Genomic DNA, 23,429 nt, shown 5'->3' with positions numbered 1-23,429 from the left:
GATACGTCGATTGTCAAGTGTATGACAGCTCCTTTATATGATGTTATAGGAAATGTACCAGGATCACGAGAAGCTCATGATCCAGATAAAACCTGGACAGAAAGGCTGAAGAAGCCCATCGAAGATGGTATAGCAAGTGGGAAAAGAACCAAGGGAGAAGACCATTCCCCGGATGCTTTGCTGGTCGGCATCAAGAGCCGAGACCAACAGCCGAAAACATCCACGATCAATATCAGCGCCTTGAAAATAACCAGGAAGGATCTTACAACGGCCCAGAACGAAGATAAGACTTTAGAGTCTTGCAGGAACAAAGTGGGTCAAGTGTTCCAAGGCAAAAGATTGGCATCCTACTCATTCGAAGCAGTAAAGGGAGTGCCGTATCGTCATTGCCGGCTACCCTCGGGCAAAACGACCCAACAAGTGGTAGTACCCCAAAAATTGCGTGGCCAAGTGCTCACTTTGGCACACGAAAGTCTGATGCCAGGGCACCAAGGAATCAAGAGAACGATCGATCGTGTTCTAGAATCCTTCTACTGGCCAGGAGTCCAAGAAGCAGTGAGAAAATACATACGCTCTTGTGACACTTGCCAGCGAACGTATCCTAAGAGCAAGGTGGGCAAGGCACCTCTTGGTCGCATGCCTTTAATAGACACTCCAGTTGAAAGAGTGGCGGTGGACATAATTGGACCCTTAAAGCCTACGTCAAATAAGGGTAACCGATACATACTGACCCTGGTGGACTTTGCTACACGATATCCAGACGCCGTAGCTTTGCCATCGATCGATTCGGCTACGGTGGCCGAAGGACTGATAGAAATGTTTTCTCACATTGGATTTCCACGTGAGATACTGTGCGATCAGGCCTCCTGTTTCACATCGGACCTAATGAGAGAGGTAAATGACTTGCTGGCTATCAAACATCTAAGCTCGACGCCGTACCATCCCATGTGTAATGGTCTGGTGGAGCAATTTAATGGCACGTTGAAACAAATGCTACGCAAGATGTTCGAAGGTGGCCGAAGGACTGATAGAAATGTTTTCTCACATTGGATTTCCACGTGAGATACTGTGCGATCAGGCCTCCTGTTTCACATCGGACCTAATGAGAGAGGTAAATGACTTGCTGGCTATCAAACATCTAAGCTCGACGCCGTACCATCCCATGTGTAATGGTCTGGTGGAGCAATTTAATGGCACGTTGAAACAAATGCTACGCAAGATGTTCCAAGAAGAGCCAAAGTCATGGAACATTACTAGCACCCCTCTTGTTTGCGTATCGTGAAGTGCCTCAAGCCAGCATGGGGTTTTCTCCTTTCGAGTTGATCTACGGTCGACACGTCCGAGGCCCACTCAGTCTACTTAAGGAACTATGGACAGGAGACCACCTATGCGAAGAAATCAAGACCACATACGGGTATGTCTTGGATCACCAAGATCGTCTGGAAAAGACGCTGCGGTTGGTACAAGAGAACTTGTCGCGATCTAAAAAGACTCAGAAAAATTACTACGACCGAGGAAGCAAGATACGCCAGCTGAAAGTTGGTGACCGTGCCCTTATCCTGCTTCCAGCAATGGCAAACAAACTGTTGATGCACTGGAAAGGGCCTTTCTTGGTCACAGGAAGAAAAAGCAACTTTGATTACTGGTTAGACTTGGGACATACTAGCAAGCTGTTCCATATCAACATGCTGAAGCGCTATGAAGAGCATGTACCTGAAAGTTCTCCACAGTCAGTATCATTCATCGTGGTGGAGGAGGAGACGGACAGCCCTATACCTACCTTCACAACAAATGAGGGCTCGGGTGTAGAAGCAATTGAACTCGGCGATGACCTTCAAGAAAGCCAACGTGCGGAACTTCGTAGGGCGGACTACATGAGTAGAATACAGGGAGGGCTGCAACCCTACGCCTCTTGATGTTACCGTTACTATAGCAAGCTTGTGCCATCGCAATGCCATGCTATTAGTCTTTGAGACTAGTTTTTTTTTCCTTTTCACTTGCTGTTCACTTGCTGTGCTTTCTTTGAATTAGTGTTTTCCTTTAATGTTTTTTTTTTTTTCTGTGTGCTCAGTGAACTGTGCCATGGAAGCATACAGTAAGTTCTTGTGAACGGACCATGAGTGTAGTGTTCGAGCATGCGTGAACTATGTCACACACTGAGCGGCAGTTTTTCTTCTGAAAAACTTGTTAAAAAAGGGGCTTATATTGGGTTACGTTTCCTCATTTCTTATTTATTTATTTTAAATGTACTGGCTGCTTTTTGGGCGATCACCCGTTGTGTGTATGTGCCCACTGTATGGAAATCATCACCATCATCAACAAGCGGTAATGATGTGCCTCCCGCTTCTAGGTCAATCCCTCGTTATGGGTATGTGGCATAGTATAGAAATCATCATCATAATTAACACGTGGACAGGCTCCTTGGCCAATCCTGCATTGTGGGTATGTGTCATAATATGAAAATCAATCATCATCAACGCATGGTGATTATCTCGGAGATAGCTGGTGTTGTCACAATATGAACCGCCCACTTGGCCAATCTGCTGTTGTGGGCATGTGCCATTGTACTGCCCACTTCTTAGGTATGTGCCCCACCCCCCCCATTGTATGGAAACAATAATAATATAATCATCATTATCACAAGTGGACACACTTCTTGGCCGATCCCTCATTGACATTATGTGCCAGTGTAGGAAATCATAATTACCATCAAGACAGCGGCAGTCATCTCAAATGGTTACTCAGTGGCACGATATGTAGCACTCGCTTCTTCACCAATCCCCTATTTGGGTAATTGCCCATAGCATGGAAATCATCGTAATCAACACGGGGCGACCACCTGATGGAGCTAGTTGGCATTGCCACGAGAGAAATGTTCATCCGCTGGCAGCCCGACGTTCTAATCCTGGCACTGACAGCATTTTTTTCTTTAAGTGAGGTTGAATCTACTCGGCAAGCACAGGCACGTACCCAGGATTTCTTTTCAGGAGGGGCAACCCAAGGTAACTCTTCCTATGCGAATGAGGGAGGGAGGGAGGTAGCTTTACTAGTACAAATGTGAAGAATGCCCACCATTTGCCATAAAGACACAAAAACCCGCAAAAGAGAATTGAAATAAGGGGTATCTCACAGGTACGCTTGTGTGATACACCTCTCCTTTACTTGGCAAACAAGGAACCACATCAAATGGACTCGCACATGACAGAAGCGCAGGAAGAATGCTGCCAAGAGCAAGTAAACAAGCGAAAGTATAAAATAAAAATTTATAGTAGCGTTTTTTTAATTAGCCCTAGAAGAATTACAGAGACATATATATGTTTGCGGAACAATCACAGTTCTTTTGGATCCCTCGTTTACTGCTCTACCAATTTAAGTGCCAAAACTGACTCGTGTTGTTATTTGGGAAGTTGCGTAATGATGTGTGGTCACCAGTCCCGTACAACCGCGTAGGGCGCAGGACGCTGCGGTTCTAGACGTACTGCGCCCACCGCAGAAGGTTAGAAAAACACTCACATTAGCACAGCAGAGAAGTGGCTATGTCAGGTGGCTTGACTGATTGACAACGATTCACGACGAGCCACAAACAACGGTTAAATTTGTTAATTTTCGCTTTTCCTTCCGGTTTGGCTGTTGCCTTGGCTCTTTCCCTTAGTAGACCGCTTAATTCCTCAACTCCTTGCGGCACTTCTTTCCAGTTGCCAATTTTGCACGAAAAGTGATGTACAATTAGAGAAAAGCCAGACGAGGTAATGGGTGACAATCATATTGCTTATGGTTTTAACGGTTATTGCAGGGTCTGACGATGAACACTGATTTGCATTATCTTATTTTCCACCTTACCTAACCCATATTGCGGGTATACGCTTCCAAGGATCTGCCAGTGTTGTGGCGAGCCGTCACTCGAGGAAATAATGAAGCAAAAGGAAAAGTTTAACGCAACTGGTGTTTTCTCCGGCCGCAACTCGCTCCACTAGCATACAGACCAGCTGACTACGAACCGAATCCCTTTCCTGGTCCCTGGATCAGTCTAAACCAAGGTTGAACTAACAAAGCAACAGCGATGTGCGTGATCATTGAATAGATGGTGACAGAAAGTGAGAGAGGCATAAAGGAGAGATGCCTCAACCCGCAAATAGATGGTGACAACTGAACTCATCTCGAGTTAATCGCGCTGGCACCGAATCGATGAGGAAACTGGCCGTCACAGCCCAGGAGATGCGGATAACTACCGCCATCCAAAAGGAGCGAAAAAATTGACAACCATTCCACTCTGTGAAGATGGAATGGCAGTGAGAGCTGACGACAGTCAAAGCTCTCAAACGAAAAGCAAAGTGCTTCACCTCCGCCGCAGGTTGGCCCGACGGTAGTGGACACTGCCGGGCCGACCCCCCGCGGAGGTGAAGCAGGCATTAAGCACTCCCCCTACGTGGGCCAAACCCGAAGATAGTGCAATACTGGACCCACGCGCGGCGGAGATGAAGCAGCCGTTGAATGCTCCGCATACGTGGGTCCATCCAAAGGCAATGCAATGCCGGGCTGACCTGCGGCGGACGTGAAGCAGGCGTTAAGCACTCCCCATATGTGGGCCCATCCTGAAGATTTCGAAGGGCGCGTTACAGGTTCCCGAGCCCACAGGGTTATGTGCCATTGAGCTTGGTCCCTTTTTGCACTATCACCAGGATCGACCCACATGATGATTTTTTCTGTTGACAGATAGCGAAAAAAAACTATGCAAGGTTAGTCATACAGCTCTTGCTGTAAAAGGCAGCAAAATGTTGACCGCTGAATAGATTGATTTGTCAGCGCTTTAGGAATGTGTGCGAGGAGTGGTGGTGTAAGTGGGGGCAGGGGGGGGGCTGCACCCCCTCCCCCCCTGGGTACGTGCGTGGGCGAGAACCTAACTAGCAACCGACTGACTCACAGATCAAGCAACCGACCCAGGCCACAGCACGGGATGGTAGGAAAATAAAGCTTGGTTTTGAAAAAGACACTAGTACGTGTCAGCAAAACGAGAACAAGGTAAAAGCAGGAGCCAATGTTTCGACAAGTGGATTCTTTTTCAAGGCGACATGCTTTCCTCGCCACAGTATGTACAGGTAGGGTTCTTCTAAAGGGGAGAGGGGGTAAGACGGGTGGACAAGGCAATGACCGAGGGTGTGTTAGTGGCAAGGGTGTAGAATTGAAAAGAAAGGTGTGCTATTCAATGACAGTGAAGGAATGTGAGAGAGTGCCTTGTGTGTCAGCCAGGTGACGTGTCACTGCAGGTTCCTTTTTTTGCGGATGGGCCCAGACGATGGGGGGGGGGGAGAAGGGGGGGATTATTTGTTCCCCTGCTGGAGGTCAGTTAACTATCGTCTCTCCGCAGGAGAGAATAAAAGAAGTGGCAGAAAATGGTGCTCGTGGAAAAATAAAATAAAATGTAACGTATAAGTAAAAGAACAATAGAAAGGGAGGAAAGAAAAATAACTAAGTGCTGTTGCCTACAGCTTGAATGGGAAGAAAGGGGGTTAACCGAAGGGCCCGATTTTTATTAATCTTAAGAAGTCAACATACAATGACACTGACACTTAGTAACTGAGTTAAAGAAATGATAAACTAATGAAACTGAAATTTGATGAAAAATCAACATGTTGCAGGTGGGGAACGATCCCACGTCTTCGCATTATGCATGCCGTGCTCTTACCAGTTGAGCTACTGTGGCTCCGTTTTTCTATGCACTTTCTTGGGTATTTACAATACGTTCTACTACTACAACTAACCCTGGGAGTGTTAACAAGCGCCACTGCTCAGAAACATAGGCGGCAGATGTGGAACATCCTTTCTGCCCTAGGCATCATGAGTATGTGATCTACTGTATTTAGGTGACGGCAACTAGTCAATAAACTCACACATGCTACCTGAAGGCATCAGTGCTACCGGATTCTAGACCCTCGTAATGTAATGAAAGTGAAGAAAGTGGGTTAACCGAGGTCTTCTGATGTTGCCTGTAGCTTGAAATTTAGCACAGTGAATAGATGCTAAAGCTCCCTTTGAAGCATTTACGCCTGTTGGTTGCAACGTCTTGAACTTATGGATGAGGTATGATTCTCTGTATTTTCTGTCTCGTGCAGAACAACAATTTGACTGTAGGATGTAGAGTTTAAGCTCATCAAAGTTATGGCCTGGTTGGTTGAAATGCTCGGCGACGGCTTTGAGAAGCTTTTCAGCTGTGTCCGCACAATGTCTGTTTAACCTGACATTAGCGGAGCTCCTGTTCGGGGAGCTAATCACGCAATCTGACTATCGCTTCACGATGCCCAAGAACAAAGAAGCAGGCCATTTTTATCTTCTTCCTAAAATACATAAAGTTCCTGTTGAAGAAATATTTACAGCAGAAATCCCAGGTCGGCCTATAGTGTCTAATAAGAACACACCTACCGAGTCACTACCTAAATTCTTAAATTACTTAAATTACCACCTGTCAAACATTCTCACCACTATCCCATATTTTGTTCAACACATGCCCCTTCCTTCGAATTATCGACGGCATCAACGCCAACCAAATCCTTTCCGACCACGCTATTCTAGTCACTTTAGATGTTTCTGCCCTTTGCTCTAACATACCCACGAGTGAAGGAATTGACGCTGTATCGACGTCTTTCGCAGTCAATCCCCAAGCGCACACTCCTGAAGTTTGCCTGTCACTCCTTAGGTTAGTTCTCACACTCAACTATTTCGAATTCTACTCTATTCACTACGTGCAAAATTTAGGCACTAGCATGGGGACACCATTCACTCCCACGTATGCCAATAGTTTCAGGAGACAGCTTGAAGCAGACCTGTTGAAATCCTACCCTTTAAAACCTTACACCTATCTGCGTTACATTGACGACATATTTATAATATGGGAACACGGCACAGCCGCGCTAACCGACCTAATTAGCCATTTCAATCACTTTCACCAGAGTAACAAATTTACTGCTCACCATTCTCCTAGTCAAATTAACTTCCTTGACACGACGGTCTACATAGAAAATGGAAAACTGAGAACGACACTTTACCGGAAGCCTACAGATAGCCAACAATATTCATACTATACCAGTCATTACCCGCGACACAGCAAGCGAGGAATATTTGTTGGACAAGCGAAACAAACAAAAAGAATCTACAGCAAAGACAACGATTATATCCACCACCTAAATGACCTTAAAGCAACGCTAGCAGAATAGCGGAAAGAAACTACCCACAAGTTCCTCAAGTTCCTTTCGAATGAGCTCGAATGCAGAGGCAGTCGGAATTACCTGAGAAACGGCCTACACCAAAATCTGACAGACCACAAGCCTTTACAACAAAATATTCTAATTCCCTTCCAAACATAAACAGCATCCTACGAAAATACCACCCAATATTATCGGTGCTTAGTCAAGCTGCAGTATCCGCAGATTTTTCGCCATCTCCTCTTTTTCACAGATGTTTTTGTTTGGTGAAAACAAAACACTGACTGACTGAAAAGTAACAAGTGTCTGAGAAAAGCGTTCCCAGATGTACCAAGGGTTACCTATCACCGAAACAGAAACATTAAACACATGTTAGTGCACGCAAAAGTTGGCCAACATCATTCCACCGTAATAAAAGCATGTTGTCACTCCAGGTGCAAAACCTGCAGGCACCATCAAAGTGACATTAAAATTAAAAGCACCGGAAAAGTTTACACACAAAGTGAAACCTAGCTTTACTTGCATAGCTTCCCGTAGCATTGTACTGTTAAGTATGAAATGAAGTAGTATAGCTTCAGGTAGTGGAGATATGGGACAGCCTTGTGCAAAATTTTACGCTTACAATTTTACAATGCAAGTGAATGCATTACAAAAAGCTAGCAAAAATAGCCACCTCTGATGTTGAAAAAATGTTTTTTAAATTTGTGTTTGCCGCAAGTGACGCAAAACCTGTGCACTATCTCTGGGATTGGGCAGTATCAATGGTGCACTGAAAATCTCGGAGGGATGTGCTCGGATTTACGTCACACCTGCTTCCAATTGAGTGCCTGCGTCACTTGCTAAAGAACTATTTAAAGGCTTCTCTGAAGAAAGAAAAATTAGGCAATTGCCAGCCTTGCAGCTTTCCCAAGATTGCTTCAACAGGATACACTACTCCTTTATAACCAAATTATCAAGAAAAAATTGTAGTTAGCCTTTAACATGAGACATGTTTAAAGAGATGTTTAACGTGAGAGATGATGGTCATGAGGCATGCCATATTGGAGGACTCCGGATTATTCTGACCACTCGGGATTCTTCAATGTGCGCCCACTGCTCATGTGAACATTTCTTGCATTCCATCCCCACTGAATGCTATTCAATACCGTGACCAGGTATTGAACCCGCTATGTTGTACCCAGCAGCAAACCCCTGCTGCCAAGCTACTGAGCCACTGTTTTAATTGCCTGTGCAATCAATTGCTAACGATTATGCATTTGTTATACAATAAGTGTTGTTTCAGGCATACAATTTTTTTCTGAAGGTAGCAAACATACAACCTTTGTCCGTAAAATTTCAAGACTGAATTATTTTCTTCTCTAGAAATGACTCCCCAAAACAAATGTTGGTGCGTATGTGTAGCGCCATCTTTTCGGGCTAACCCGAGCCATTGATGTTAATTGCTGTGGCAGCCGCTAGATGGTACTACATGTAGAAAAGTACGTTGTCACTAGTCGTCTGCACATTCTACTGTGAGTGAATGTGGAGAGATGGACGTCCACCTTTAACAGCGCATAAACATAAAATTCTATGTGAAGCTTGGCAAGACAGCCACACAGACGTATGAGTTCCTTTGTGACGCTTACGACAACAAAACATTATCGCGGGCGCGAGTTTTCGAGTGGTGCAAGAGGTTTGTTTCGGGGAGAACGTCCGTGGAAGACGACACAAGGCAGGGGCGCCCTGCAACCTCACGGAATGAAAACAATGTGGCTCGGATCAGGGAGATCGTACAGCAAGACCACACCATTACAGTGCGCATGCTATTGGATGCTCTCAACATTAGTAAAACATGCCACCAAATTTTGCATGAGAACTTGAGGAAACGAAAGCTGAATGCCAGACTTGTGCTGCACTCCCTCACACAAGACCAGAAGGACATGCGGGCATCAGTGAGCGCTGATTTGCTCTCCGAGGCAAAGAAGGATGCTGCATTCATTGATAGCATCATTGCTGAAGACAAAACACGGTGTTTTCAATACGATCCTCAAACAAAGAGGCAGAGCACCAAATTGTGCTCCACAAGCTCTCCGGCGCTGAGAAAGGTGCGACGACAGAAGACCAAAACAAAGACAATGCCGATAGTTTTTTTGATGCCAGAGGTGTCATACACCACAAGTTCGTCCCACAAGGGCAGACGGTGAATCAGGAGTTTTATATCTGCGTGCTCCAACACATGCCTGATGCACTGCAATACCGTCGCCCTGACTTGTGGGCATGTAGACAATGGAGCCTTCTCCACAATAACGCAAGGCGCGCGCACACTGCTCTCAGCGTGACAAAATTTCTCGCCAAGCATAGCCTTACTGTACTTCCCCATCCGCCATACTTGCCTGACCTCTCCCCATGCAATTTTTTCCTGTTTCCTCGTGTGAAGAGAGCCCTAAAAGGTCGCTGGATGGGGAGCGTGGAGGCCATTCAAGATGCCACGACAAAGGAGCTGACAGCCTTACCAAAAGAAGCGTTTTCCAACTGTTTTCAAGACCTCAAGAAGCGTTAAAAGCTGTGTATAGACTGCAAGGGAGACTATTTCAAAGGGGTGCTGCACAAATGATTTCAATGTTAAATGCATTTTTTTTGTTGGACTCGGTCTCGAAACTTTACGAACAAAGGTTGTATGAAATAAAAAAAAATTTTGCACTTGTAGCTGCTTTTTTTTTACACTAGTCCCTAATAAAAAATATTTTTAAAATTTACAAACATGGTGCATTCATGTAATCATCAGCGTAAACTTAAACATGAACAGAAAATCAGAATGCCTGTTATGCATAATTAATGGGATTGATTGCGAAGTATAATCGTTCTGTAACCCATTTCTAAGCATGGTGTAGTCTCAAGTGTACCTTTTGTAGTTGTGGGGCCTGATGTGGGATTCTCACCCCGTACTCTTGGGACAAAGGAACGACAACACAGTAGTGCAAACAATCACAAGGGCATTTATTGCACCTTTCATAGATCAATGCCCGCTAGCCGAGTTGCTATCCACAAAACATGCCGATGGGCGCGCGACAAATCTAGAAGTCCGACTCACCGCGACCGGAAGCGAGCGAATATGTTCGCCCCATGCTGGATCCCAACGCCTGGTCGTTCGCGTGTATAGTCACGCGAATCGTGGCGCGTTCGAGGGCGGCCACGCGAGGCGGTCTCGCAGAAGCATGGGTCGGCGCGCATGCGGGAGACGTCCCCGCCGTGCGCCGACCTGCCGGGAAAGAGGGTCGCTGCACGTGCGGCACGGCACGTCCGTCCCGCTTGCTGTCTCGAACCCGAGAGAGAGCCTTGTCTCTCCCGCACCCAAGTAACCCCGCAGCAGCGCAACACTAGCGCCATCTCTCGCACTGCGCCTGTACCACTCCGACCGACGCGTGCGCGGCGAAGCCGCACTACAGGAGACGCGCTATGCGGGAAAAACATCAGGGGAGGCGTGAGGGTCGCGCATCCTCACATAGTCAGAATCAAGCCACTGTTTAGTCCCAATTGTATGCTTTCGAGTATTATGAATTAAGCTTCTGCTACAAATGCAGGTGAACCTGGAAACGAAACAATGCATTGGAGTGTAATAATTGCATGGATCGCAATTTATGCCAATAGTACATTAGGGTTAGTTTGCATCTGATTTCACAAGACCAGGAATGCACTGAAATGTGAATCATGACACCAGTGCACAAAATGTTCAAAAGGTGCCGGTGCTGTGTACTGCATGTGTTCTTTTAAGAGTGCTAAGGTGCAGGCTTTACATCTGCATGACCTGCTTGCTCACTAAGCCCGGTGCTCATGGCCCCTTTTCCGATGCAATGCGAGTTTTCAGTCCATTATTTTACTGCATACTTAGAAAATTTCTGCGGCACTGTGCCATTAATGTTACTCTAGAGTGAATAATCAAACCTGACAAACAATGGAAAACATACCATATTTACCCGATTCTAACGTGCACTCAATATTTTTGCGGGTGGCGTTAGATTCGGGGCAAGAAAATAAAAGTGCAGCCGAGCTGAACAGGCCCATAGTGGCAAAACTGAACCGTCGTGACAATTTACTTCAAGCACTCGTACCAACTACACATTAAATGCCATTTCTGTGGCACACCCTTCTCGTGACCAAAATTTCACTAAAAGGTAAGTTGGCCACCAAAAATTTAGAACAAACAAGTAATTACCTACATAGATTTCTTCCTAAAACTGCACAAATACATGCATAAAGTGTTCCTATCATTCCATGAAAACCGCATGACGCGTGTCAATACCTATGAAGTCAGAGCAACGACTGCAGCCTACTTATCTAGCCTTATCAAACGATGTTCTGCACTCACTTCTCAGCTCTGTTCTCCTTGGTGCTGAACCTAAGCAGATGGCTAGCCTGCTCAAGCCTGTCACTGGGCTGCCTGCACAGGATGTATTGTGAATGGATTTCCCACAGGTACCTACTGGATTCTTCTACCTAATCACTGGCAGCAGCACCTCCAACAAACCTTGCCAACTGATTGGCTTATATCGATGTCACATTGGCATTTGCTATCGTGATCAAGCCCGACTGGGATTGAGTTTCACAATCAAGATTGGCTTTCTTATGCTAACTGAAGAATTAAGCCTATCGAGGAGAAGTTCTATTCCGGTAGGGCTTCACTGTGATTTAAAGTGCCACATATGACTGGGGTATTAAAGGGGCCCTAAACGAGCTTGGGAAACTTGGGAGACTACCTGCACACCTTCTCTGTGGCAACAGTGCCGAAGAACTAAGCACCCCCCTTTGATGTCTGCTGCAGAGCACTTCTGCTTGTCAAAGAAACTCACAGGAGGTGACACAAGCGACTGCCACAGTTGAGAGAGTTGCCTCAACATTAAACAAAAATAAAGGGAACAACAAGCTGTGATGTGCATCCCTTACTCACACTAACGTCCCTTACAAAGACCTGCGAAGGCAGGGCAGGTGCTTGCAGGGAAAGGTGTGAGAGGGGCAGGTGCATGCCGAGAACAGTGATACACGAGTACAAGAGAAACGCCTGTCAATTGCACATGGTGCAAGCTTGTTTGGGGTGCCTCTGAGAGCAAAGAATGGTGCCATTAAAGGGGGTCTTGAATCAATCAGCTTCAGAACCAGCATCGCCGAACAAAGATCAATCTGTGGCATCTGTGTGCCGGTGTGTGACGACGAGCAAAGCTTTTTTTTTTTTTTTTCGTAGCTGTCTTGCTCGTCATTGGCATGGTGCTGTGGGAATTCTGTCAAACTTTTTCTTTCGCTACATCCGACTCGTGAAGTGCTTGCAAGTGTTTGGCAGAAGTGCCAAATAAAGCACGCAGTGACCTGCAATGCAAGCCAAAAGCACAGACAAGGATGATAAAGAATTGTTGCAGCAGGAGCACTACAGAATGTCCAACATGGCAAACAATGCAGGCAATGGGATGAGCAAATGAACAGAACAGATGCACAAACAATTAAATTTTATTCAGTCTCATAGTATATAAAGCAGGTATATTGCCTGTACTTTCAGATAAATCTCTTTCATTGGCTTGAAAGGCCGACATTACAAAAAACATGCCTGTCATAACCAACGTCATTCTTGTGCTTTAGCTCTTCTTCCAAGCTTAAATGGAAAAAAAGCTTACAAGGAAAAAAAATTAAAGCAAAAATGCAAGCAAGCTACGCACCACTTGATCCAGGGTTTTTTGAAAGCTTCGACAGCAGGGCGGAGATGATGGGCTTCAGAGTGGACTTGGAAAATGCAGTGCCTGTTAACGATATCCAGTGCCTGCATGACAAGACGACATTCAATTCTGTGGTTGCCAAGAAAACCAAAGTGCAAAGATTGTTCAGCTGGTTCAAACTGCCTCAGGAGAGAAAGCACAGAAAACTGCAACCAAATCAAGAAACACGGCTTCATATGGTTGTTACTGGCAAAAAAATTGCGCTGCTCGGTTGCCGCAATTATTTCTGCTCATTGCACAGCAAATGTCTCAACTCTGGCAGCGTTCATGTCTTCAAGGGAACATACTGCTCCTAAATTCATATGTACTAGGTGATGCCTCTGGTTGATAGAATGCTCCACACCCATCGCTGTGGTCATGAGCAGTGCTGGCTAACCAATCCCAGGGCTAGGTTTACTACACGTATACAGTTACTCAAACAGGGCAGGGCAGCTGCCACCACAGCTCTGTTGGCAGAGCATTGCACACATTGTGCGGGGCGTTGTGAATTTGGCTCCCGCCAATGGCATGTTGTCTTTTCATTCCCTTTTATTTCTCATTTTATTATTATTTCTACATTTCAATTAAACAATGCTTTTAATTTACCTTACGCTTTACTTGGCTTCATTGTCTGTTTGCTTCATATTGCTGTTACAAGAAACTGAGCCCCTCAGTTTCCTTAATTCTTGCTGTCAGCTGATCTCTGTCCTCTTTGCCCTAGGATGCTTTTTTTCCACTGTTTTTCATCAAGTGAGCAATGGGACTCTTGCTTCCTTGATTATCCTGCCTGGTCAAACTGCTTGGTAAAGATTTCATAAATTGTCACACAAAAAAGAAGTAGAATTCTTTTTAAAATTTTAGCTATAAAATGCACACTGACATGCGCACTTGTTTATTTTTCTCAGGTGAGTGCTCTTCACCAGCAATGTTTATGTGTAAGTGAACACGTTACTTTCAGATGCCGCATTTTCCAGTTCACAGTCTTTATGGATTCAGTGTGTACTAGTCCTGCAGGTGCAAAACTTGAGCCAAATACTTTTTTTTTTTCGTTTTCTTCAAACATTCTATAACATGAACCCCTCCATCAAGTTTCCTATTTTTTATATTTTCTTATTTCTTTCTCTGCAGAAGATTTTTTTTTTTTTTTCAGCTACATTGCACAATTAATGGCATGATGTGGTGGCCCAGCAAGTGACACTGACATTTCAACTGTGTAGTACACAGAGTCACAGCAGGTCTGCTTGGCTGTGAGAAACAATGCAGGAAGTTTTTACTGCATACAGTCTGCACCCATGGATAGTCCACAGCGTGCAAATTTTGAATGTTTACAGAAGCACACACTACAGAATGCAGGTTCATTCAATTTGCCTGCACTTCCTGAACTAATTGATGAAAAGCTGCTCCTCACTATTTATTTCACCAGTGCAACATGGCAATGTCTGCATGTCATCATTTGCTCCACCTGGTGCAGGCACTGTGCCAAAACAAGTTCCCAATGTTTTCCACACTTGCGGAAGTGCTGGTGCCGGGCATTGTGCAGCAGTTGCTGGGCTAGTCCTGCACGAGCATGGAACTGGCAGTGAACCGCAATCAAGTAGTTCGTGAAGTGCAGAGTGAATAGCATGGACCTTAAGAACTTGAAAACGCACCAGTTAAGGTATAACGAAACAGTGCAAATGGACCACACACAAAGATGAAGGCAAAGGGACAAACGACCAACATTTGTCCCATTACCTTTTTCATCCTTGTGTCTTGTTCATTTGAACTGTTTCATTATAAAGTTTCACCAACTCACCCAGCTCTCCATCTTATTGCGATAAAGGTAGTCGAAATGGCAGCACCAATCTTGTACCAGTGTACCATGCCAAGCAGTCACAGTGGAAATTGTCGTTATCATCATCAGCCTTATTTTATGTCCACTGCAGGACAAAGGCCTCTCCCAGCAATCTCCAATTACCCCTGCCTTGCGCCAGCTCATTCCAAGTTATGTCTGTAAATTTTCTCATTTCAACACACCATCTAATTCTCTGCCATCCTGGACTGTGCTTCCCTTATCCGGCATCCATTTTGTAACTAATATATATCACCGGTTATCTGTTCTACATATTACATGGCCTGCCCAGATCCACTTTTATGCGAAGCATATTACTAGGGCTCAACCCAGCTCCTCAGGCGCGGCGGTGTCGCCTTCAATACCACGTGACACCGTGACGTCACGACAGAGGAGAAACGGGGCTCCAACTCGCGCCGTCGCTCGCGGCGTCGCGGCGGTATATAAGCAGCTGCGCTTACCTCTGCTAGACACTCACGAGGTGAGATGCCTCCTGGAGACAGAGCTGCTCGTTGGAATGAGAAGCGAAGGTTGCGGCATGCTACAGAGACTGTTTCTAGGTGGCTTTGCTACGGCGCAGCGACTACGCGCCCCGCATCGGACGCGGTGAGCATCGAGCAACGCAGCGTTCGGCGTGACAAAGAAATGTGCGCCTGAGCAAGCGCCGCACGCCTGAGCAGACGCCGACGACACCGGCTTTTCTGCAACACGAGCTCCTTAACGCTGTCGCGTTAAAATAAGGGCTGGTATGCTTTGCATCCTGGGCTTAACCTTAGCTAAGCCACAGCCATTTTTTCCCCTCTTAATGTCACCTACAATACCTACCATTTACCTGGTTACTCTCTAATCCATACCGTCATCTTCCTGTCTCTTTATGTTACGCCTGGCATTTTATATTCCATTGCTTGTTGAGTGGTCCTTCAACTTCTTCTCGAGCTTCTTTGTTAAACTACAACTTTCTGCCCCATATGCTAGCAATGGTAGATTGCAACTATTTTTATGGAGTATTTCAGAAGTTTGGGTCACTTCGTGGTTGTGATTCATGTAGTATTTCGGTGTCATACAGAAGACAAGATATTTGAAAGACAAAAACAAGCATGGTGTGCTAAATGACTTTAAAAAAAAATGACACAAACTTCATGATGCACTATCGTATTTACTTGCTTAATGCTCACATTTGCATAAAGCTCCCACCCCCCTCATTGGCCATCAAAAAAAACTTTTTTTCCCTCGAGTAATCATTGCACCCTCAAAAATTGCTGCAGTGACAATTATGTGCTTGTTCTGGCATCAGTGTTGGCACTGACTCTGGATAAGTTGGGCCAGAGTCACTTTATTTATCCGTTTAGTGACTAGTTCAGTTTAGTTTAGCCAGTGTCTGAAAATAAAGTGCCTTCATAGTCCCTACTTGTGCAGAACCCATGTTCTGGTTACAAAACGGACGTGCTCATAGGAAGTAATATATTTTGTTTGAGTTTGACTCCCAATTGCCATCCCATAGAACTCCATGCACATGCATACTGCTTACAGTGGCAGCTGCGTGAGATGAAAAACCGTTTATAATATGGCTTTCCCGGCAAAAGCCTACAGGCTGTAGCGAGCGAGCTTCACAACTAGGTGCGCCAGCCAATGGGAGGGGAAAGCAACGTGGGTGATATGGAGGAGGGGGGAAGACACAGAGTGAACGAACAAGAAACTGGGAAAAAAAGAAAGCAGCGGCAGTGCGATGCAGGCACGCGGTGGTTACCTAGGCGACTGAATGCTGCTTCAGTTTGTGAACAGTACACTATAGTTTGCATGCACCCGTCATGAAATGCAGATGTCGCGCATGCAACCTTGCCTGCTGCTGGTTTAAGCAGTGTTCAGCAATTTTAGTTCAAAGCATTTCGGCTTTATGTCCACATGCGAGCTTCTGCCATTCCTACCAGTACGTGCACATACAAGCTTGGTAGGCATTTAAATAGTTGCCGCGGCTGATCACCCAAGAAACCAAACTGTTCACATGCGCTGCTGTCAGTTGAGCGTGTATGCATGATCGCACGCCCAATCTCTGTGTAATCGTCTACGGGTACAGACGTATCAAGGGTGAGCTTGCTGCAACGACATGCAGCCCAAAACCCCTGCCGGCTAGGCCTAATCGGCGCACCCCATTGCAACCAAGTTGTAGTTTGCTACCAAGTCAACGAAATGCATCGTAGTAGCTGTACAGCATTTGGAAAGCAGAGGAACCACCTTGCTAATGGAAGTGAGGGCATGAGTGGCACAGGCAATGTTCGAATGGCAACAACTTGGTCCACGGCTGCCACGTTATCGACATCACGTGCATGCCGATCAGTCCGATAAATCAAACAACACACGGCATGATGTCCAAAATTTCTGTCACCGTTCTACATTAGTTATGTGGAGTTGATGGCAGCAGTGAAAATTTGGAATAATCTAGCAAATTTTTTCCTATGTCAGGTTTCTTTTATTCTTTGTTTCATCCGAACACCGCATATCTTCAGGCATTAACCTTTCAACGTTCATATATTTAAACAGATGCATACATCCTGGTAGTATGCTTTGATTTTTGGACATGCACGGCTGCTTAGTCTACATGTTTTGCACATATGCAGCCTTTGAAAAATATTGCTTTGGTTATAGTATAGTACTGCAAATAGTGCAGATATTCGTGACTCCAATGACTTTCGTTGCAAGCGGTCTATGCTGTAGCACTGAAAACATTCTATCAGAAAATTTTCCCCACATATTATCGCGCCCTTCCAACTTCACATCAATTTTCCATGAAAGAAGTGCAAGCATTATGCAAGTAAATACAGTATATAATTTCACATCATTTTGCAATAAAATGAACTGGAGGTTAGCACACCTGCTTGCAAGTTCTGTCTTTTTTGTCCCTTCTCCCATGTTAGGCGCTATAAGACAATATGGGCCCAGTGGAAGCTTTGTAAGGTCTTGGGAGTGGTGCCCAGAGCAATGAGAATTGCTCGTAATGTTAGCAAATTCTAAAGAAAAGCTCAATCTGAAGGCTTTATTCTCTTATGTGTCAATTTTGCATGGAATTCCTTGAAGTCACATGCATCTTAACAGTCTTGAATTGGCCTATTGATGGCAGTGGCTTTGATAAATTACATAGATAACCTAGAGGGTAAAAAAAATCCATCACGTTAGTTTTCTGTTTTAATTGATCTGGTTTACTTCACCACAACAGTACTTAATATAATGCACCCTAGTGGCAAGAATAATGAGGTAAAATTTGCCTTCTAGCAGCACGACTAGCCCTGCCACAACCAAACAAAGGCAGCAACAAGACAGATGGTGCTGGATAATTTCTGCATTAGAGAACAGTATACATAACAAATACTACTAACCATTACTTGAGAAATATTAGTTATATATTAAGCTAAGTTAGGTTGCTATTAGGATGGCATGAGGTACCAGGCACCTGCCAGATATTACTTATTGGGCACTTATTAACACTTAATGGGCATGCAACCAACGTTTGAACATGGCATAAGCCCTGAAAAGCGGCATGTGGCATCGAGAACCCACCTGAGGATACACTGCAGGGCAGACTCTTCAGTCCAAGGTGGCTTGATTTCAACGACCCGAAGCCTTTGTATAGCAAAGCACAGCAGCATTGGCAATAAAGAAAGAGGGATGGTTACACACTCGCATTTCACCTGATGCCCAAGCAAACATAAAATTGACCTCACATAGCAAAAAAAAAAAATATGGCAAAGCAGGTTTGAAGCAGTTCATCTTAACTTAGAGAAAGAGAAAAGAAACCCAAGGCGGCTACCAACTTTATTAAAACTTCTTTCTGGACGAGTTGGTGCATAATTGACATAAAAATTGTAACAGCGCAAACACATGCAACCACAAAGTACGAAGGACGAGACACAACTGCTGTCCTTCATACTTTGTGGTTACATGTGTTTGCGCTGTTACAATTTTTATGTCAAGTATGCATCAACTCGTCCAGAAAGAAGTTTTAATGAAGTACCTTTCTTGTTCAGTGGGCCCTTCCTTTTGTGTTCTCAGCGCTTGCGTCTCGTCCTTCGTACTTTGTGGTTGCATGTGTTTGCGCTGTTACAATTTTTATGTTAAGGCTACCAACTTTGTCTGCAGTAAGTAAATTTTATATAGTGTGCAAAAAGAAAACAATTATAATGCCTCCCTTCCAACATGCAGCTGCACCTCCTACTTTACATTGAACACTAGTATGAGGTTGCAAAGACCCGCCATGGTAGCTACGACGGTGTGCTGCTGAGCTCAAGGTCACGAGTTCAATCTCTGCCACAGAAACTGCAGTTCAATGGGGATGAAATGCAAGAAAGCTCGTGTACTTGTAGTTAGGTGCACATTGAAGAACCCCAGTTGCTCAAAATTGCCTCATAAATATGATTCATAATAGGATAAAACCCCAGAATAAAAACAAGGTTGCAAAGGACCTTCACACAAAGGCAGCTGAAACACACAAGGACATGTAGGCCATGCAGCCTCACATTCAACCAAGAAAGTGCTTTTACGTTTGTTAAACTCAGTGTTAGCATACAGGACTGCATGCAGCAGCCAATGCTACATTAGAGGGGCCTACAACACTTTATGAACATGGTAAATAAACCTTCCTAATAGCTAGAGATTGCTCTTATGGAGCCCCGAGCCGAAAAATATGCAGAATGGACAGCACAGTTTTTCTCAAAAGACGACATGCCTTTTGCTTTAGCTACTATATGCTCATTCATATTTAAAACAGCGCCAAAGAACACGGACAAGGGAGGAAACAGGACGAGCGCTGACTGCCAACACCACCTTTATTGAAGCCTGCGCAAATAATACAATTCGCAACGGGCATAAAGAGAGTGAAAGAAGGAAGGGAAGGAGAGTCATGGTCGGTTAACTCCTGCTGCGCATGCGTCAATAACATTAAACAATACAAACGTAACCATACACATAGTGGACACCGGCCAAAGTGATTAACTTCTAAGGAACTTAAGTTCTTTATCACAAAAAGCTATGGAAGGGGAGCTAACACAGGTGGCTCCTAACTGACACATAGAAAATGCCTCAAAGATTTCTCTGGCCATCTGATTTCTGTACCTTTTCAACACACGTGTGTCATCCAGGAGTGGTGAAACAATGAATAGCCAGATTACTGCCAGTCTTACTTACTGCCAGGTACAGCAATCTTAATTACTGCCAGATGGCCAGAGAAATCAGATGGCCAGAGAAATCTTTGAGGCATTTTCTATGTATCAGTTAGGAGCCACCTGTGTTAGTTCCCCTTCCATAGCTCTTTCTGATAAAGAACTTAAGTTCCTTAGAAGTTAATCACTTTGGCCGGTGTCCACTATGTGTAGGGTTACATTTGTATTGTTTAATGTTATTGACGCATGCGCAGTAGGAGTTGACCGACGATGACTTGCCTTCTCTTCCTTCTTTCACTCTCTTTATGCCCATTGCGAATTGTATATATTTGCGCAGGCTTCAATAAAGGTGTTGTTGGCAGTCGGCGCTCGTCCTGTTTCCTCCCTTGTCCGTGTTTTTTGGCGCTGTTTTAAATATGAATGATCCGTACCAACTACAGTGGAATCTCGATGATACGATCACGGCTGATACGAATTTCTGGATGATACGAATTTTTCTGTGGTCCCGGCCGAGCCCCATTACTTCGCAACGTGTTAGAGAATGGTTGTTACGAATCAATTTTCGACCCGCGTCGGTTGATACGAAAATTACCGAAGACATTGGAAATTTGAAAGTGTGCTTGGCGAAAGCCAGACGCTGCTGCCATCTGCGCTCCAATTCATTCGCTTTGGTGTTCGGCGATATCGCCTGTCGCTGCTGCCGCTTTCGTTCTGCTTCCCTGCTTTTGGTACCCGGCGATCTAATCAGTCACTGTTGGCGTTTCTTTTCTGCCTCCCTTGCTTTCGCATCTGGTGACATGTTCATTCGTGGCATGCGCATTCGCTCCTTGTTCTTCTGGCGTTTGGTGTTGGGGGAATCCGGCGTCCGCTGGCGCTTCTCCGAACCGTATGGCGCGCAACACGGGCCTCTCACTCGACTGCAACGAAACGGCTGGCGAAGGAGCGGCGGTGCCACCGCCGACGCACGCGCGCCAGTTCTACCGCTACTGTGTGACGTCACGGTTGCTATGCGCAGCTGCGCCCCTGACCGGCGCGCCGGTTGCTAAGGAGGGGAGGAGGTTGCGCCGCTGCGCGGAGGAGAGACCACAGTTGGCACGATTCCAGCACACGGATGGACGCGACCGCGAGCATGAGCCCCACCGATGGCAGTGAAAGAGAACAGCGCGCAGTTACGCGATTTGTCCCTCTCTCTTTTGGTGCGGAGGCGCGGATGCGGCGCCGGACAGCGCGGAGGCCGCGACTGGGCGCGAAGAGTTTGAAGCGGTGGCACTTGTGTTGCTTTTGTGCTTTTCTTCATTTTCCGCGTGCCATTGGACGGAGTGGCTGCTGTGCTTCGGGCCGCGTTCTTTGTGTTAGACGTGGGCGACGGCGAAGGACCCACCACCGGCGGCTGAAACGCTGCATGCGCGCTCGGCGAAGGACCCACCACCGGCGGCTGAAACGCTGCATGCGCGCTAAGTTCTGAGGCGTGCGCGAACGAAATCAGCGACGACACGTGCGCGCGTTTTTATGGATTTGAACAAAGCCTGCTAATTGACCTGACAAAGAATAAGAGGCAGAGGACATTAGAGAATTTTCTACAAGAAATAAATCCTTTTTACATACGTGTGTCTGAGTGAGTTCACCACTGACTCTTTGATTTAGCTAGTTTTAATTGTTTCGATGATACGAATTTCGGTTGATACGAATATTTTTCGTGACCCCGTGAGATTCATATCATCGAGATTCCACTGTAGCTCGCACCCAAACCCTTCTGACTATATGCTATCTTATAAGCTTATCGTAAGCCCTATCAGTGTTATGGAAAGACACATTACGGTCATGAGGCACATATTTAAGGCATGATGCGATACATACGAAAACTGCATGAGCATATGGGCATGTCTATATGAAATAAACAAAAACCCTTTCAGTGTGAGTTGATGCCGCATATGTTCACACTTGCGGAACGCACAAACAGGCATGCTTCAGTGCATGCTTGAGGCCAAATGAAGAATAGCTAGCATCAAAAGTTTACAAACCATGGGATATGACAAAAAAAAGCTGAATATTTCCGAGCTGGTATTCAAATTTCCAGCCGGTGCAAGCACATGCAAATCACATAGCACTACGATTTTACAGGCTATGGTAGCAAGCTGCTTGGATAATCAACATTTTCTTGGATCCGGTGGTGCATAAACTTTTGACATCAAGTGTACATCATGACATGAGCTAGCTACAACAGGTTTTAGTTTCATCGTTTCCTTGCACCATAAGCATGGTTAGTAGAGTAACAGCGCTAACTTACAGGCCCATCTCCTGTATCAACCCCCTACCCAACTCCGTGCGCACAAGGTGAGGTGGTTACAACACTTGCTCACCAAAGGGTCCCAAATGCACTTTCCAGTTCGCTCTTGAGAGTCAGGTTCAGGCTTTCCCGCAGGATTTCACGAACTTCCATCAAAATGGTGTCTCTAACAGGTACTTGTGGTGATACATCGCACTGGTAGCACAACAATGAAAGAAAAAAAAAAGGAAGCTACTAGAGCAAGGGACAACTCACCCCAAAAAAAAATTTTTACTAAAAGCAAAAGAAGGTAACACAAACAGAATCAAATATTTCATAAAAGTATGGTACACACACAATTTCATTCATGCTTTCCCAATAAAACCTTTGATATGGCAACTACAATGCTATTTGATGTCAATTCATCCTCCAATAGCAAAAGTGCCATGGGACACTTTTCCCTCAAGAAAGCTTGTCAGATTTTTGAGCCTTCACAATCACTATCAGCAACATCAATGCAGTTATGACTTTTTGCTTGGCTCTTTATTCTAAATGCAGCACAGCAAACTCCAGTGGCCTCCAGGAAAGCATGCCAGTGTAGTGTGCATAATATTACACAATGCACAACCATCATGCATTGAAGGAGAGAATTTTCATCTTGGCCTTCTCCACAAGCAACCTACATATATGGAAGTGGATAGCATCACTACAACTTCTTGCTAACAGGGCCTTCTCGTTCTCCCCCATTTCACTAACAATCTGTTGATTACTGAGCATAAATGCCATGCAATGTCAAAGATTACATAAAAGTTCATGGCGGCAGGAATATTTTCTTTGTCTACTCTGCCTTCACTTTCAGCAAACTTAAAAAAATATGCATGAGCTCCCAAAGCTCCTCTGCACTTATGTTCATTATTAGCCTACATACTTTTTTGCACTGTTTATCTGCTGTCGTTATACACACTGAGTGAGAATTTGTAAGAACCGTGGCCTTTCTCTGCACAATCACTGTGAAATGAATGTGACAGGGATGGCCATACATGAATAATGGTGTTTGTGATCATGCCACTCTGTTCTGACAGGTAAGTGCCACGGGTGGTGAAGTGACCCGGAATGATTAAAGGATCTTAATAAAGTATATCACAGCTGTTCTTTTCTTTTTTTTTTGGCAACTTCGTTCTGCATTCTTGCCCATTTTCACATGGCTAGTCGACACCATTTCGCAGGCTAATCGGCACTGTTGGAGAAAAATAAAGTATCTTCTGCGCA

The 23,429-nt window shown here is 45.1% G+C and overlaps 1 protein-coding gene across 2 annotated transcripts in view; it reads right to left on the bottom strand.

Annotated features, from left to right (window-relative positions):
* Swt1 (Swt1 RNA endoribonuclease) overlaps positions 1-23,429 on the bottom strand; it is a 176,088-nt gene that overhangs the window by 85,558 nt on the left and 67,101 nt on the right. For both annotated transcript variants that reach the window (XM_065441936.1, XM_065441935.1), the window contains exons 10-12: positions 22,255-22,376; positions 18,297-18,359; positions 12,878-12,978 (exon numbers count right to left, since the gene is read on the bottom strand). In XM_065441936.1, the coding sequence (XP_065298008.1) occupies positions 12,878-12,978; positions 18,297-18,359; positions 22,255-22,376 (286 nt within the window). The remainder of the gene's footprint in view (positions 1-12,877; positions 12,979-18,296; positions 18,360-22,254; positions 22,377-23,429) is intronic.

Source organism: Dermacentor albipictus, unplaced genomic scaffold, assembly GCF_038994185.2.
Source record: "Dermacentor albipictus isolate Rhodes 1998 colony unplaced genomic scaffold, USDA_Dalb.pri_finalv2 scaffold_31, whole genome shotgun sequence".
Taxonomy (NCBI): Eukaryota; Metazoa; Arthropoda; class Arachnida; order Ixodida; family Ixodidae; genus Dermacentor; species Dermacentor albipictus.
The sequence above is the reverse complement of the archived record's forward strand: the minus strand, read 5'-3'. Positions and strand labels throughout refer to the sequence as shown.